Below are 17,125 nucleotides of genomic sequence, written 5' to 3' on the forward strand. Positions count from 1 at the left end.
GTGGTGGCAGCGGATGCTGTTGTAGTGGCAGATGGAGTTGTGGTAGCATCTGCAATTGTAGTGGCATGAGCTCTAGATGTAGCGACTGCAATTGTGGTTACAGGGGAAGTTGTAGTAGGTGCTGCAGTTGTAGTGGTAGCAGCTGCAGTTGTGGTGACAGCAGTTGTGGTGGCAGCGGCTTTCGTAGTGTGGGCTGCAGTTGTCACTACAAAAGCCCCTGTCATCACATCTGCTGTTGTGGTTTTAGCTGCTGTTGTCGTAGTAGTGGTGGCTACAGTTGTGATAGCAGATGCACTTGTGGTGTTAGGGGCTGTCTTAGTGGTGGATGCAGTTGCAGTACCAGCTACAGTTGTGGTGGCAGGGCCTGACATAGATACAGGTACCACAACTGCGTCTTCCATTATAACAGCAGCCCCTACAGTTGTGGTGACAGCGGCTGTTGTAGTGTGGGCTACAGTTTTGGTGGCAGTGGCTATTATCTTAGGGGCAGCTGCAGTTGTGGTTACGACATCTGCTTTCGTAGGAGCGGCTGCAGTTATATTGGCAGCAGTTGCGTTGGCAAGGACTTTTGTAGTAGTGGCTGCTTTTGTGGTGAAAGCTGCTGTTGTCGTCGTAGCAGTTGTAGTTGCAGTGGATATTATGGTAGTGGCAGCTGCAGTTGCGGCAGCTGCTATCGTAGGAGAGGTTGCAGTTGATGTACCAGCTCCACTTGTGGTGGCAGGGGCTGACATAGATGCAGCTTCCACAACTGCATCTTCCATTGTAACAGCAGCCCCTGCAGTTGTGGTGGCTGCGGTTGTTGTCGTAGTGGCCACTGCAGTTGTGTTGGCAGCTGCTGTTGGGGTGGCGACTGCAGTTGCTGTGGCATCGGGAGTTGTCGAAGTCACAAATGCAGTTGTGGTGATGGCAGTTGTGTTGGCAGGGGCCGCTGTTATAATGGCAGATGCAGTTGTGGTAGCATCTGCAATTGTAGTGGCATGGACTGTCGTAGTAGCAACTTCAGTTGTGGTGGCTAGGGCTATTGTAGTAGCAAGTGCAGTTGTGGTGGTGGGGACTGTTGTGGTGGCGGATGCAGTTGTGGTGGTGGCAGATGCTGTTGTGGCTGCACTTTTGGTGTCAGCGGCTACTGTCGTAGTGGCAACTGCAGTTGTGGTGTCAGCGACTGTTCTTGCAGTAGTGGTGGCTTCAGTTGTCATAAGGGATGCACTTGTGGTGGCAGGGGCTGTCGTAGTGGTGGTTGCAGTTGCAGTACCAGCTATAGTTGTGGTGGCAGGGCCTGACATAGATACAGGTACCACAACTGCATCTTCCATTATAACAGCAGCCCCTGCAGTTGTGGTGACAGCGGCTGTTGTAGTGTGGGCTGCAGTTTTGGTGGCAGTGGCTATTATCTTAGTGGCAGTTGCAGTTGTAGTTACGGCATCTGCTTTCGTAGGTGCGGCTGTAGTTATATTTACAGCAATTGTGTTGGCAAGGACTTTTGTAGTGGTGGCTGCTTTTGTGGTGAAAGCTGCTGTTGTCGTCGTAGCAGTTGTAGTTGCAGTGGCTATTAAGGTAGTGGCAGCTGCAGTTGCGGCAGCTGCTGTCGTAGGAGATGTTGCAGTTGTTGTACCAGCTGCAGTTGTGGTGGCTGCGGTTGTTGTCGTAGTGGTAACTGCAGTTGTGTTTGCAGCTGCTGTTGTTGTGGCGGTTGTGGTGGCTGGTTCTGTTGGGGTGGAGGCTGCAGTTGCTGTGGCATTGGGAGTTGTCGAAGTCGCAAATGCAGTTGTGGTGATGGCAGTTGTGTTGGCAGGGGCTGCTGTTATAGTGGCAGATGCAGTTGTGGTAGCATCTGCAATTGTAGTGGAATGGACTGTTGCCGTGACGGCTACAGTTGTGGTGACAAGGGCTTTTGAAGTGGCGGCTGCAGTTGTGGTGACAGGGGCTTTTGGGGTGGCGGCTGCTGTTGTGTTGACAGCGGATGTTGTCATAGGAGCATAAGCAGTTGTGGGTGCGGCAGCTGCTGTTGTGGAAACAGCTGACATTTTGGTGGCAGGGGCTGATGTAGTTGTTGCTGGAGTTGTGGTGGAAGCATTTGTGGTGGCAGGGGCTACGGTTTTAGGGGCAGATGTGGTGGCTGGGACTGTTGTGGTATTGGCTGCAGTTGTGGTGGCACTAGTCGTGGTGGCGGCTGCTGTCGCAGTGGCAGCTGCAGTTGTGGTGGCTTTTGAAGTGGCGGCTGCTGTTGTGGTGAGAGCGGATGTTGTCATAGTACCATAAGTAGTTGTGGAAACGGCTGAAATTTTGGTGGCAGGGGCTGATGTAGTTCTTGCTACAATTGTGGTGAGAGGGGCTGTAGTAGTGGTGGGAGCACTTGTGGTGGCAGTGGCTGTTGTAGTGGTGATTGCAGTTGTGGTGGCTGGTACTGTTGTGCTGGCGGTTGTGGTTGTGGCAGCGGGAGTTGTCAAAGTAGTAAATGCAGTTGATGTGGTTGCAGATGCTGTTCTGGTAGCGGCTGAAATTGTGGTGGCAGTAGTGGCTATTTTCATAGTGTCAGATTTTCTTGTCGTTAACATCTGCAATTGCAGTGGGAGGAGCTGTCGTAGTAGTTCGACTATATTTGTGGTGGCAGTGGATGCCATAGTGGAGGCTGCAGTTTTGGTGACAGGGGCTGTCGTAGTTGCAGCTACAGTTGTGATAGCTGATGTAGTAGTTGTGGCAGCACTTGTGGTGGTATCGGCTTCTGTCATAGTGACAGATGCAGTTGAGGTAGCTCCTGCAGTTGTGGTAGCTGGGGATGCTGTAGTAGGGGCTGCAGTTGTGGTGGCAGGGGGTGTAATTGTTCGGGTTGCTTTTGCAGTGGCAGTTGACGTGACAGTGACTGCAGTTGTAGTGGCAGCTGCAGTTGTGGTGGCATGGACTGTCGTCACAACAACTGCAGACGGCACTACAAGGCCTTTTGTAGTGGTGGCTGCTGTTGTGGTGACAGCAGATGTTGTCATAGCAGCAAATGCAGTTGAGGTGGCTGGGACTGTTGTGGTTGCAGCTAAAGTTGTGGTAGCAGCGGGAGTTGTCGAAGTGGTCAATGCAGTTGTGGTGGTGGCAGATGCTGTTGTGGTAGTGGATGCAGTTGTGGTGGCAGAAGTAGTTTTGGTAGCGGCTGCTATCGTAGTGGCAGATGCAGTTGTGGTAGCAGTTGCAGTTGTGGTGGCTGGGAATGTAGTAGTGGCTGCAATTATGGTGGCACCAGCTGTCGTAGTGGCAATTGGTCTTGAAGTGTCACTGACTGTTGTGGTAGAAGCTGCAGTTGTAGTGGCAGCAGCTGTCGTTTGAGCGGCTGCAGTTGTGGTGTCAGCAGCTGCAGTTGTGATGGCAGTGGGAGTTGTTTTAGTGGTAAATTCAGTTGATGTGGTGGCAGATGCAGTTGTGGTAGCGGCCACAGTTGTGGTGGCAGTGTCTGCTGTTGTAATGGCAGCTGAAGTTGTGGAGGCACCGGCTGTCCTAGTGTGGGCTGCAGTTGTGGTGACAGTGGCTTTTGTAGTGGCGGCTGCTGTTTTGGTGACAGTGGAAGTTGTCTTAGCAGCAGATGCAGTTGTCTTTGTGACAGCTGCTGTTGTGATGGCAGCGAGTGTTTTTGTGGCGGTTGTGGTGGCTGGTACTGTTTGGTTGGCGGCTGCAGTTGTGGTGGCTTTGGGAGTTGTCGAAGCCGAAAATGCAGTTGTGGTTTTGGAAGTTGAGGTGGCAGCGGGAGTTGTCGAAATGGTAAATGCATTTGTATCGGCTGAAGTTGTGGTGGCAGCATCTGTGGAAGCAGGGGCTACTGTTGTAGTGGCAGATGCAATTGTGTTGGCTGGGACGGCTGCAGTTGTGGTGGCAGATGCTGTTTTGGCAGCGGCTACACTTGTGGTGGCTGCAGTTGTGGTGGCAGCGGCTGCTGTTGTAGTGGCAGATGGAGTTGTGGTAGCATCTGCAATTGTAGTGGCATGAGCTCTAGATGTAGCGACTGCAATTGTGGTTACAGGGGAAGTTGTAGTAGGTGCTGCAGTTGTAGTGGTAGCAGCTGCAGTTGTGGTGACAGCAGTTGTGGTGGCAGCGGCTTTCGTAGTGTGGGCTGCAGTTGTCACTACAAAAGCCCCTGTCATCACATCTGCTGTTGTGGTTTTAGCTGCTGTTGTCGTAGTAGTGGTGGCTACAGTTGTGATAGCAGATGCACTTGTGGTGTTAGGGGCTGTCTTAGTGGCAGATGAAGTTGTGGTAGCATCTGCAATTTTAGTGAATGGAACTGTCATAGTATCGACTGTTGTTGTGGTGTCAGGTGCTTTCCTAGTAGAGGCTGCAGTTGTGATGAAAGGGGCTGTCAAAGTGGCGGCTACAATTTTGGGAGATGATGTAGTAGTTGTGGCAGCACTTGTGGTGGTAGAGGCTATTGTTGTAGTGGCGGATGCAGTTGTGGTGACAGTGGCAGTCGTAGTGGCGGCTACAGTTGTGGTAGATGGGACTGTTGTGGTGGTAGCTGCAGTCATGGTTGCAGCAGCTGTGGTATTGTGGGCTGCAGTTGTTGTGACAGGGGAAGCTGTGGTAGCATCTGCAGTTGAAGTGGTCGCACCTATCATAGGAGCGGCTGTGGTGGTGGTGGGAGCAGTTGTGGTAGCAGCGGCTGTTGTCGTGTTGGCTGTAGTTGTGGCGACATGGTAAGTTTTAGTGGTGGCTGCTGTTGTGTTAGCATCTGTAATTGTAGTGGCTGCGTCTTTTGTCGTGTGGGCTGCAGTTGTGATGACAGGGGAAGTTGTAGTAGCAGCTGCAGTTGTAATGGCAGCAGCTGTATGAGGAACGTTTGCAGTTGTGGTGGCAATGGCAGTTGTAGAACCAGCTGCAGTTGTGGTGACAGGGGCATTCGTAGTGACGGCTACAGTTGTGGTAGCTGGGACTGCTGTAGTGGCGGCTGCAGTTGTGATGATAGCTGCAGTTGGGGTGGCAGTGGGTGTTGTACGGTGGGCTGCAGTTGTGATGACAGGGGAAGTTGTGGTGGAGACTGCTGTTGTAGTACCTTCTTTAGTTGTGGTGGCAGCGGCTGTTTTGGTGGCGGCTGCAGTTGTGGTGTTAGCTGCAGTTGTGGTTACAGGGGAAGCTATTGTGGCGGCTGCTGTTGTAGTAGCAGCTGCAGTAGTGGTGTCAGGTGCTTTTGTAGTGGCGGCTGCTGTTGTGGTGACAGCGGATGTTGTCGTAGTATCAGATGCAGTTGTGGTTGCGGCAGCTGCTGTTGTGGTAACAGCTGACATTTTGGTGGCAGGGGCTGAAGTAGTTGTGGCTCCAGTTGTGGTGAGAGGGGCTGTAGTAGTGGTGGGAGCACTTGTGGTGGCAGTGGCTGTTGTAGTGGTGATTGCAGTTGTAGTGGCTGGTACTGTTGTGCTGGCGGTTGTGGTAGCGGGAGTTGTCAAAGTAATAAATGCAGTTGATGTGGTTGCAGATGCTGTTCTGGTAGCGGCTGAAATTGTGGTGTTAGCAGTTGTGGTGGCAGAGGCTATTGTCATAGTGGCAGATTTTGTTGTCGTTAACATCTGTAATTGTAGTGGGAGGAGCTGTCGTAGTAGTTCGACTATATTTGTGGTGGCAGGGGCTGTCGTCGTAGAAGCTGCAGTTTTGGTGACAGGGGCTATTGCAGTTTCGACTGCTGTTTTGGTGACATCGGATGTTGTCGTAGTATCAGATGCAGTTGTGGTTGCGGCAGCTGCTGTTGTGGTAGCAGCTGAAGTTGGTGTGGCAGGGGCTGACGTTGTTGCGGCTACAGTTGTGGTGAGAAGGGCTGTAGTAGTAGTGGGAGCAGTTGTGGGGGCATTGGCTGTTGTGTCGATTGCAGTTGTGGTGGCGGCTGCAGTTGTGGTGGTGGCAGCGGGAGTTATCGAAGTGGTAAATGCAGTTGATGTGATGGCAGATGCTGTTCTTGTAGCGGCTGAAGTTGTGGTGGCAGGGGCTGACGTAGTTGCAGCTACAGTTGTGGTGAGAGGGGCTTTAGCAGTTGTGGCTGCAGTTGTGGTGGCAAGGGCTGTTGTAGTGGCGGCTGTGGTGGCTGATACTGTTGGTGTGGCATTGGGAGTTGTCGAAGTCGCAAATGCAGTTGTGGTGGTGGCAGTTGAGGTGGCAGGGGCTGCTGTTGTAGTGGCAGCTGCAGTTGTGGTAGCAGCTGCAGTTCTGTTGGCAGGGGCTGTCGTAGGAGTGGCTGCATTTGTGGTGGCAGCGGCTGTTGTGTTGGCTGGGGATGTTGTTGTAGAGGCTGCAGTTGTGGTGACAGGGGCTGTGGTAGTGCTGGCTACAGTTGTGGTAGGTGATGTTGTTGTGGAAGTACTTGTGGTTGTTGTGACTACTGTCATATTGGCAGATGCAGTTGTGGTAGCAGCTGCAGTTGTGGTGGCAGTGGCTTCTGAAGTGTGGGCTGCAGTTTTGCTGACAGGAGCTTTTGTTGTGGTGGATGCTGTTCTGGTGATTGTAATGGCTGCAGTAGTGGCAGGAGTTGTCGTAGGAAAGACTGTAGTTGTGGTGGCAGTAGTAGTGGCGGCTGCAGTTGTGGTAGCTGGGACTGTTGTATTGGCGGCTGAAGTTGTGATGACAGGGGAATTGGTAGTGGCGGCTACAGTTGTGGTAGCTGGGACTGTTGTAGTGGCGGCTGCAGTTGTGGTGACAGGGGAAGTTGTAGTAGCAGCTGCAGTTGTAGTAGCAGCAGCTGTATGAGGAGCTGCTGCAGTTGTGGTGGCAGCGGCAGTTGTAGAACCAGCTGCAGTTGTGGTGACAGGGGAATTGGTAGTGGCGGCTACAGTTGTGGTAGCTGGGACTGTTGTAGTGGCGGCTGCAGTTGTGGTGACAGGGGAAGTTGTAGTAGCAGCTGCAGTTGTAGTAGCAGCAGCTGTATGAGGAGCTGCTGCAGTTGTGGTGGCAGCGGCAGTTGTAGAACCAGCTGCAGTTGTGGTGACAGGGGAATTGGTAGTGGCGGCTACAGTTGTGGTAGCTGGGACTGTTGTAGTTGCGGCTGCAGTTGTGGTGACAGGGGAAGTTGTAGTAGCAGCTGCAGTTGTAGTAGCAGCAGCTGTATGAGGAGCTGCTGCAGTTGTGGTGGCAGCGGCAGTTGTAGAACCAGCTGCAGTTGTGGTGACAGGGGAATTGGTAGTGGCGGCTACAGTTGTGGTAGCTGGGACTGTTGTAGTGGCGGCTGCAGTTGTGGTGACAGGGGAAGTTGTAGGGGCGACTGCTGTTGAAGTATTTTCTTTAGTTGTGGTGGCAGCGGCTGTTTTGGAGGTGGCTGCAGTTGTGGTGTTAGCTGCAGTTGTGGTGTTAGCTGCAGTTGTGGTGTTAGCTGCAGTTGTGGTGTTAGCTGCAGTTGTGGTGTTAGCTGCAGTTGTGGTGTTAGCTGCAGTTGTGGTGTTAGCTGCAGTTGTGGTGTTAGCTGCAGTTGTGGTGTTAGCTGCAGTTGTGGTGTTAGCTGCAGGTGTGGTGTTAGCTGCAGGTGTGGTGTTAGCTGCAGGTGTGGTGTTAGATGCAGGTGTGGTGTTAGCTGCAGTTGTGGTGTTAGCTGCAGTTGTGGTGATAGGGGAAGTTGTTGTAGCAGCTGCAGTTGTGGTGTTAGCTGCAGTTGTGGTGACAGGGGAAGTTGTAGTAGCAGCTGCAGTTGTAGTGGCATTCTCTGTCGTAAGAGTGGCTGCAGTTGTGGTGGCAGAAGCTGTTGTAGTGTGGGCTGCAGTTGTGGTTATAGGGGAAGTTGTAGTGGCAACTGCTATTGTAGTACCAGCTGCAGTTGCCGTGGCATTGGCAGTTGTTGTGTGGGTTGCAGTTGTGGTGACAGGGGAATTTGTGGTTACAGGGGAAGTTGTAATGGCAACTGCTGTTGTAGTACCAGCTGCAGTTGTGGTGGCATTGGATGTTGTAGTGTGGGCTGCAGTTGTAGTGGCAGCCTCTGTCGTAAGAGCAGGCAGAAGCTGTGAGATGGCAGAAGCTGTTGTAGTGTGGGCTGCAGTTGTGGTTACAGGGGATGTTGCAGTGTCAACTGCTGTTGAGGTACCAGCTGCAGTTGTGGTGGCACTGGCTGTTGTAGTGTGGGCTGCAGTTGTGGTGACAGGGGAAGTTGTAGTAGCAGCTGCAGTTGTAGTGGCAGCTGCAGTTGTAGTGGCAGCCTCTGTCGTAGGAGCGGCTGCAGTTGTGGTGGCATTGGCTGTTGTAGTGTGGGCTGCAGTTGTGGTGACAGGGGAAGTTGTAGTGGCAACTGCTGTTGTAGTACCAGCTGCAGTTGTAGTGGCAGCCTCTGTCGTAGGAGCGGCTGCAGTTGTGGTGGCATTGGCTGTTGTAGTGTGGGCTGCAGTTGTGGTGACAGGGGATGTTGTAGTAGCAACTGCTGTTGAGGTACCAGCTGCAGTTGTGGTGGCATTGGCTGTTGTAGTGTGGGCTGCAGTTGTGGTGCCAGGTGAAGTTGTAGTTGCAGCTGCAGTTGTAGTGGCAGCTTCTGTCGAAAGAGTGGCTGCAGTTGTGTTTGCAGAAGCTTTTGTAATGTGGGATGCAGCTGTGGTGACAGGGGAAGTTGTAGTAGCAGCTGCAGTTGTATTGGCAGCCTCTGTCATAGGAACGGCTGCAGTTGTAGTGGCATTTGCTGTTGTAGTGTGGGCTGCAGTTGTTGTTAGAGGGGAAGTTGTAGTGGCAACTGCTGTTGCAGCACCAGCTGCAGTTGTAGTGGCATTGGGTGTTGTAGTGTGGGCTGCAGTTGTAGTGGCAGCCTCTGTCGTAGGAGCGGCTGCAGTTGTGGTGGCATTGGCTGTTGTAGTGTGGGCTGCAGTTGTGGTGACAGGGGAAGTTGTAGTGGCAACTGCTGTTGAGGTACCAGCTGCAGTTGTGGTGGCATTGGCTGTTGTAGTGTGGGCTGCAGTTGTGGTGCCAGGTGAAGTTGTAGTTGCAGCTGCAGTTGTAGTGGCAGCTTCTGTCGAAAGAGTGGCTGCAGTTGTGTTTGCAGAAGCTTTTGTAATGTGGGATGCAGCTGTGGTGACAGGGGAAGTTGTAGTTGCAACTGCTGTTTTAGTACCAGCTGCAGTTGTGGTGGCATTGGCTGTTGTAGTGTGGGCTGCAGTTGTGGTTGTAGGGGAAGTTGTAATGGCAACTGATGTTGAGGTACCAGCTGCAGTAGTGGTGACATTGGCTGTTGTAGTGTGTGCTGCAGTTGTGGTTATAGGGGAAGTTGTAGTATCAGCTGCAGTTGAGATGGCATTGGCTGTTTTAGTGTGGGCTGCAGTTGTGGTTACAGGGGATGTTGTAGTGTCAACTGCTGTTGAGGTACCAGCTGCAGTTGTGGTGGCACTGGCTGTTGTAGTGTGTGCTGCAGTTGTTCTTATAGGGGATGTTGTAGTGGCAACTAATGTTGAGGTACCAGCTGCAGTTGTGGTGACATTGGCTGTTGTAGTGTGGGCTGCAGTTGTGGTTGTAGGGGAAGTAGTAGTAGCAGCTGCAATTGTAGTGGCAGCCTCTGTCGTAGGAGCGGCTGCAGTTGTGGTGGCAGAAATTGTTGAAGTGTGGGCTGCAGTTGTGGTTGCAGGGGAAGTTGTAGTAGCAGCTGCAGTTGTAGTTGCAGCTTCTGTTGTTGGAGCGGCTGCAGTTGTGGTTGCAGGGGAAGTTGTAGTAGCAGCTGCAGTTGCAGCCTCTGTCGTAGGAGCCGCTGCAGTTGAGATGGCAGAAGATGTTGTAGTGTGGGCTGCAGTTGTGGTGGCATTGGCTGTTGTAGTGTTGGCTGCAGTTGTGGTGACAGGGGAAGTTGTAGTAGCAGCTGAGGTTGTAGTGACAGCCTCTGTTGTATCAGTGGCTGCAGTTGTGGTGGCATTGGCTGTTGTAGTGTGGGCTGCAGTTGTGGTTGCAGGGGAAGTTGTAGTAGCAGCTGCAGTTGTAGTGGCATTGGCTGTTGTAGTGTGGGCTGCAGTTGTGGTTACAGGGGAAGTTGTAGTAGCAGCTGCAGTTGTAGTGGCAGCCTCTGTCGTAGGAGCGGCTGCAGTTGTGGTTACAGGGGAAGTTGTAGGAGCGGCTGCAGTTGTGGTGGCATTGGCTGTTTTAGTGTGGGCTGCAGTTGTGATTATAGGGGAAGTTTTATTGGCAGCTGCTGGAGTAGTACCAGCTGCAGTTGTGGTGGCATTGGCTGTTGCAGTGTGGGCTGCAGTTGTGTTTACAGGGGATGTTGTAGTGTCAACTGATGTTGAGGTACCAGCTGCAATTGTGGTGACAGGTGAAGTTGTAGTAGCAGCTGCAGTTGTACTAGCAGCCTCTGTCGTAAGAGTGACTGCAGTTGTGGTGGCATTGGCTGTTGTAGTGTGGGCTGCAGTTGTGGTTACAGGGGATGTTGTAGTGGCAACTGCTGTTGATGTACCAGCTGCAGTTGTGGTGGCATTGGCCGTTGTAGTGTGGGCAGCAGTTGTGGTGACAGGTAGAGTTATAGTAGCAGCTGCAGTTGTAGTAGCAGCCCCTTTCGTAAGAGTGGCTGCAGTTGTGGTGGCATTGGCTGTTGTAGTGTGGGCTGCAGTTGTGGTTGCAGGGGAAGTTGTAGTAGCAGCTGCAGTTGTAGTGGCAGCCTCTGTCGTTAGAGTGGCTGCAGTTGTGGTGGCATTTGTTGTTGAAGTGTTGGCTGCAGTTGTAGTGACAGGGGAAGTTTTAGTAGCAGCTGCAGTTGTAGTAGCATCCTCTGTCGTAAGGGTGACAGCAGTTGTGGTGGCATTGGCTGTTGTAGTATGCGCTGCAGTTGTAGTAGCATTCTCTGTCGTAAGGGTGACTGCAGTTGTGGTGGCATTGGCTGTTGTAGTATGCGCTGCAGTTGTAGTGACAGGGGAAGTTTTAGTAGCAGCTGCAGTTGTAGTAGCAGCCTCTGTCGTAAGAGTGACTGCAGTTGTGGTGGCATTGGGTGTTGTAGTGTGGGCTGCAGTTGCGGTTGCAGGGGAAGTTGTAATAGCAGCTGCAGTTGTGGTGGCATTGGCCGTTGTAGTGTGGGCTGCAGTTGCGGTTGCAGGTGAAGTTGTAGTAGCAGCTGCAGTTGTAGTGGCAGCCTCTGTCGTAGGAGCTGCTGCAGTTGTGGTGGCATTGGCTGTTGTAGTGTGGGCTGCAGTTGTGTTAACAGGGGAAGTTGTAGTGGCAATTGCTGTTGTAGTACCAGCTGCAGTTGTGGTGGCATTGGCTGTTGTAGTATGGGCTGCAGTTGTAGTGACAGGGGAAGTGTTAGTAGCAGCTGCAGTTGTAGTGGCATTGGCTGTTGTAGTGTGGGCTGCAGTTGTGGTTACAGGGGAAGTTGTAGTAGCAGCTGCAGTTGTAGTGGCAGCCTCTGTCGTAGGAGCGGCTGCAGTTCTGGTGGCATTGGATGTGGTAGTGTGGGCTGCAGTTGTGGAGACAGGGGAAGTTGTAGTAGCAGCTGCAGTTGTAGTAGCAGCTGCAGTTGTAGGAGTGGCTGCAGTTGTTGTGGCATTGGCTGTTGTAGTCTGGGCTGCAGTTGTGGTGACAGGTGAAGTTGTAGTAGCAGCTGCAGTTGTAGTAGCAGCTGCAGTTGTAGTAGCAGCCTCTGTCGTAAGAGTGATTGCAGTTGTGGTGGCATTGGCTGTTTTAGTATGGGCTGCAGTTGTGGTTGCAGGGGAAGTTGTAGTGGCAACTGCTGTTGTAGTACCAGCTTCAGTTGTGGTGGCATTGGCTGTTGTAGTATGGGCTGCAGTTGTAGTGACAGGGGAAGTTGTAGTAGCAGCAGCAGTTGTAGTAGCAGCCTCTGTCGTAAGAGTGGCTGCAGTTGTGGTGGAAGAAGCTGTTGTAGTGTGGGCTGCAGTTGTGGTTATAGGGAATGTTGTAGTGGCAACTGCTGTTGTAGTACCAGCTTCAGTTGTGGTGGCATTGGCTGTTGTAGTGTGGGCTGCAGTTGTGGTGGCAGAAGCAGTTGTAGTGTGGGCTGCAGTTGTGGTTGCAGGGGATGTTGAAGTGGCAACTGCTGTTGAGGTACCAGCTGCAGTTGTGGTGGCATTGGCTGTTGTAGTGTGCGTTGCAGTTGTGGTGACAGGTGAAGTTGTAGTAGCAGCTGCAGTTGTAGTTGCTGCCTCTGTCGTAAGAGTGGCTGCAGTTGTGGTGGCAGAAGCTGTAGTAGTGTGGGCTGCAGTTGTGGTTGCAGGGGAAGTTGTAGTAGCAGCTGCAGTTGTAGTACCAGCTGCAGTTGTGGTGGCATTGGCTGTTGTAGTGTGGGCTGCAGTTGTGGTGACAGGGGAAGTTGTAGTATCAGCTGCAGTTGTAGTGGCAGCCTCTGTCGTAGGAACGGCTGCAGTTGTGGTGGCATTGGCTGTTGTACTGTGGGCTGCAGTTGTGTTGACAGGGGAAGTTGTAGTGGCAACTGCTGTTGCAGCACCAGCTGCAGTTGTAGTGGCATTGGGTGTTGTAGTGTGGGCTGCAGTTGTAGTGGCAGCCTCTGTCGTAGGAGCGGCTGCAGTTGTGGTTGCAGGGGAAGTTGTAGTAGCAGATGCAGTTGTAGTGGCAGCCTCTGCCATCACAACTGCAGCCACTCTTACGACAGAAGCCTTTTTAGTGTGGGCTGCAGTTGTGGTTATAGGGAAAGTTGTAGCGGCAACTGCTGTGGTAGTACCAGCTTCAGTTGTGGTGGCATCGGCTGTTGTAGTGTGGGCTGCAGTTGTGGTGACAGGGGAAGTTGTAGTAGCAGCTGCAGTTGTAGTGGCAGCCTCTGTCGTAGGAGCGGCTGCGGTTGTGGTGGCAGAAGCTGTTGTAGTGTGGGCTGCAGTTGTGTTGACAGGTAGAGTTGTAGTAGCAGCTGCAGTTGTAGTGGCCGCCTCTGTCGTAAGAGTTTCTGCAGTTGTGGTGGCAGAAGCTTTTGTAGTGTGGGGTGCAGTTGTGGTTGAAGGGGATGTTGTAGTGGCAGCTGCTGTTGAGGTACCAGCTGCAGTTGTGGTGGCATTGGCTGTTGTAGTGTGGTCTGCAGTTGTGGTGACAGGTAGAGTTGTAGTAGCAGCTGCAGTTGTAGTGGCAGCCTCTGTCGTAACAGTGGCTGCAGTTGTGGTGGCATTGGCTGTTTTAGTATGGGCTGCAGTTGTGGTTACAGGGGAAGTTGTAGTGGCAACTGCTGTTGTAGTACCAGCTGCAGTTGTGGTGGCATTGGCTGTTGTAGTGTGGGCTGCAGTTGTGTTGACAGGTGAAGTTGTAGTAGCAGCTGCAGTTGTAGTGGCAGCCTCCGTCGTAAGAGTGGCTGCAGTTGTGGTGTCAGAAGCTGTTGTAGTGTGGGCTGCAGTTGTGGTTACAGTGGATGTTGTAGTGGCAACTGCTGTTGAGGTACCAGCTGCAGTTGTGGTGTCATTGGCTGTTGTAGTGTGGGCTGCAGTTGTGGTTACAGTGGATGTTGTAGTGGCAACTGCTGTTGAGGTACCAGCTGCAGTTGTGGTGGCATTGGCTGTTGTAGTGTGGGCTGCAGTTGTGGTGACAGGGGTAGTTGTAGTAGCAGCTGCAGTTGCAGTAGCAGCCTCTGTCGTAAGAGTGACTGGAGTTGTGGCGGCACTGGCTGTTGTAGTGTGGGCTGTAGTTGTGGTTACAGGGGATGTTGTAGTGGTAACTGCTGTTGAGGTACCAGCTGCAGTTGTGGTGGCAGAAGCTGTTGTAGTGTGGGCTGCAGTTGTGGTTAAACGGAAAGATGTAGTGGCAACTGCTGTTGTAGTACCAGCTGCAGTTGTGGTGGCATTGGCTGTTGTAGTGTGGGCTGCAGTTGTTGTGACAGGGGAAGCTGTGGTAGCATCTGCAGTTGAACTGGTCGCACCTATCATAGGAGCGGCTGTGGTGGTGGTGGGAGCAGTTGTGGTAGCAGCGGCTGTTGTCGTGTTGGCTGTAGTTGTGGCGACATGGTAAGTTTTAGTGGTGGCTGCTGTTGTGTTAGCATCTGTAATTGTAGTGGCTGCGTCTTTTGTCGTGTGGGCTGCAGTTGTGATGACAGGGGAAGTTGTAGTAGCAGCTGCAGTTGTAATGGCAGCAGCTGTATGAGGAACGTTTGCAGTTGTGGTGGCAATGGCAGTTGTAGAACCAGCTGCAGTTGTGGTGACAGGGGCATTCGTAGTGACGGCTACAGTTGTGGTAGCTGGGACTGCTGTAGTGGCGGCTGCAGTTGTGATGATAGCTGCAGTTGGGGTGGCAGTGGGTGTTGTACGGTGGGCTGCAGTTGTGATGACAGGGGAAGTTGTGGTGGAGACTGCTGTTGTAGTACCTTCTTTAGTTGTGGTGGCAGCGGCTGTTTTGGTGGCGGCTGCAGTTGTGGTGTTAGCTGCAGTTGTGGTTACAGGGGAAGCTATTGTGGCGGCTGCTGTTGTAGTAGCAGCTGCAGTAGTGGTGTCAGGTGCTTTTGTAGTGGCGGCTGCTGTTGTGGTGACAGCGGATGTTGTCGTAGTATCAGATGCAGTTGTGGTTGCGGCAGCTGCTGTTGTGGTAACAGCTGACATTTTGGTGGCAGGGGCTGAAGTAGTTGTGGCTCCAGTTGTGGTGAGAGGGGCTGTAGTAGTGGTGGGAGCACTTGTGGTGGCAGTGGCTGTTGTAGTGGTGATTGCAGTTGTAGTGGCTGGTACTGTTGTGCTGGCGGTTGTGGTAGCGGGAGTTGTCAAAGTAATAAATGCAGTTGATGTGGTTGCAGATGCTGTTCTGGTAGCGGCTGAAATTGTGGTGTTAGCAGTTGTGGTGGCAGAGGCTATTGTCATAGTGGCAGATTTTGTTGTCGTTAACATCTGTAATTGTAGTGGGAGGAGCTGTCGTAGTAGTTCGACTATATTTGTGGTGGCAGGGGCTGTCGTCGTAGAAGCTGCAGTTTTGGTGACAGGGGCTATTGCAGTTTCGACTGCTGTTTTGGTGACATCGGATGTTGTCGTAGTATCAGATGCAGTTGTGGTTGCGGCAGCTGCTGTTGTGGTAGCAGCTGAAGTTGGTGTGGCAGGGGCTGACGTTGTTGCGGCTACAGTTGTGGTGAGAAGGGCTGTAGTAGTAGTGGGAGCAGTTGTGGGGGCATTGGCTGTTGTGTCGATTGCAGTTGTGGTGGCGGCTGCAGTTGTGGTGGTGGCAGCGGGAGTTATCGAAGTGGTAAATGCAGTTGATGTGATGGCAGATGCTGTTCTTGTAGCGGCTGAAGTTGTGGTGGCAGGGGCTGACGTAGTTGCAGCTACAGTTGTGGTGAGAGGGGCTTTAGCAGTTGTGGCTGCAGTTGTGGTGGCAAGGGCTGTTGTAGTGGCGGCTGTGGTGGCTGATACTGTTGGTGTGGCATTGGGAGTTGTCGAAGTCGCAAATGCAGTTGTGGTGGTGGCAGTTGAGGTGGCAGGGGCTGCTGTTGTAGTGGCAGCTGCAGTTGTGGTAGCAGCTGCAGTTCTGTTGGCAGGGGCTGTCGTAGGAGTGGCTGCATTTGTGGTGGCAGCGGCTGTTGTGTTGGCTGGGGATGTTGTTGTAGAGGCTGCAGTTGTGGTGACAGGGGCTGTGGTAGTGCTGGATACAGTTGTGGTAGGTGATGTTGTTGTGGAAGTACTTGTGGTTGTTGTGACTACTGTCATATTGGCAGATGCAGTTGTGGTAGCAGCTGCAGTTGTGGTGGCAGTGGCTTCTGAAGTGTGGGCTGCAGTTTTGCTGACAGGAGCTTTTGTTGTGGTGGATGCTGTTCTGGTGATTGTAATGGCTGCAGTAGTGGCAGGAGTTGTCGTAGGAAAGACTGTAGTTGTGGTGGCAGTAGTAGTGGCGGCTGCAGTTGTGGTAGCTGGGACTGTTGTATTGGCGGCTGAAGTTGTGATGACAGGGGAATTGGTAGTGGCGGCTACAGTTGTGGTAGCTGGGACTGTTGTAGTGGCGGCTGCAGTTGTGGTGACAGGGGAAGTTGTAGTAGCAGCTGCAGTTGTAGTAGCAGCAGCTGTATGAGGAGCTGCTGCAGTTGTGGTGGCAGCAGCAGGTGTAGAACCACCTGCAGTTGTGGTGACAGGGGAATTGGTAGTGGCGGCTACAGTTGTGGTAGCTGGGACTGTTGTAGTGGCGGCTGCAGTTGTGGTGACAGGGGAAGTTGTAGTAGCAGCTGCAGTTGTAGTAGCAGCAGCTGTATGAGGAGCTGCTGCAGTTGTGGTGGCAGCGGCAGTTGTAGAACCAGCTGCAGTTGTGGTGACAGGGGAATTGGTAGTGGCGGCTACAGTTGTGGTAGCTGGGACTGTTGTAGTGGCGGCTGCAGTTGTGGTGACAGGGGAAGTTGTAGGGGCGACTGCTGTTGAAGTATTTTCTTTAGTTGTGGTGGCAGCGGCTGTTTTGGAGGTGGCTGCAGTTGTGGTTTTAGCTGCAGTTGTGGTGTTAGCTGCAGTTGTGGTGTTAGCTGCAGTTGTGGTGTTAGCTGCAGTTGTGGTGTTAGCTGCAGTTGTGGTGTTAGCTGCAGTTGTGGTGTTAGCTGCAGTTGTGGTGTTAGCTGCAGTTGTGGTGTTAGCTGCAGTTGTGGTGTTAGCTGCAGGTGTGGTGTTAGCTGCAGGTGTGGTGTTAGCTGCAGGTGTGGTGTTAGATGCAGGTGTGGTGTTAGCTGCAGTTGTGGTGTTAGCTGCAGTTGTGGTGATAGGGGAAGTTGTTGTAGCAGCTGCAGTTGTGGTGTTAGCTGCAGTTGTGGTGACAGGGGAAGTTGTAGTAGCAGCTGCAGTTGTAGTGGCATTCTCTGTCGTAAGAGTGGCTGCAGTTGTGGTGGCAGAAGCTGTTGTAGTGTGGGCTGCAGTTGTGGTTATAGGGGAAGTTGTAGTGGCAACTGCTATTGTAGTACCAGCTGCAGTTGCCGTGGCATTGGCAGTTGTTGTGTGGGTTGCAGTTGTGGTGACAGGGGAATTTGTGGTTACAGGGGAAGTTGTAATGGCAACTGCTGTTGTAGTACCAGCTGCAGTTGTGGTGGCATTGGATGTTGTAGTGTGGGCTGCAGTTGTAGTGGCAGCCTCTGTCGTAAGAGCAGGCAGAAGCTGTGAGATGGCAGAAGCTGTTGTAGTGTGGGCTGCAGTTGTGGTTACAGGGGATGTTGCAGTGTCAACTGCTGTTGAGGTACCAGCTGCAGTTGTGGTGGCACTGGCTGTTGTAGTGTGGGCTGCAGTTGTGGTGACAGGGGAAGTTGTAGTAGCAGCTGCAGTTGTAGTGGCAGCTG

The 17,125-nt window shown here is 52.6% G+C and overlaps 1 protein-coding gene across 1 annotated transcript; it reads right to left on the reverse strand.

Annotated features, from left to right (window-relative positions):
• Positions 1–5,682: 5,682 nt before the first annotated feature.
• LOC149970247 (uncharacterized) lies at positions 5,683–15,530 on the reverse strand. Its single transcript, XM_090228340.1, has 3 exons — positions 13,769–15,530; positions 6,054–6,168; positions 5,683–5,965 (listed from the first exon to the last, which is right to left on the reverse strand). Exons 1-3 carry the CDS (start codon positions 15,528–15,530, stop codon positions 5,683–5,685), a joined length of 2,160 nt encoding a protein of 719 aa, XP_090084466.1.
• Between the last annotated feature and the right edge of the window lie 1,595 nt (positions 15,531–17,125).

Source organism: Oncorhynchus mykiss, chromosome 30 (genome assembly GCF_057628025.1).
Source record: "Oncorhynchus mykiss isolate SJ-2025 chromosome 30, ASM5762802v1, whole genome shotgun sequence".
Lineage (NCBI taxonomy): Eukaryota > Metazoa > Chordata > Actinopteri > Salmoniformes > Salmonidae > Oncorhynchus > Oncorhynchus mykiss.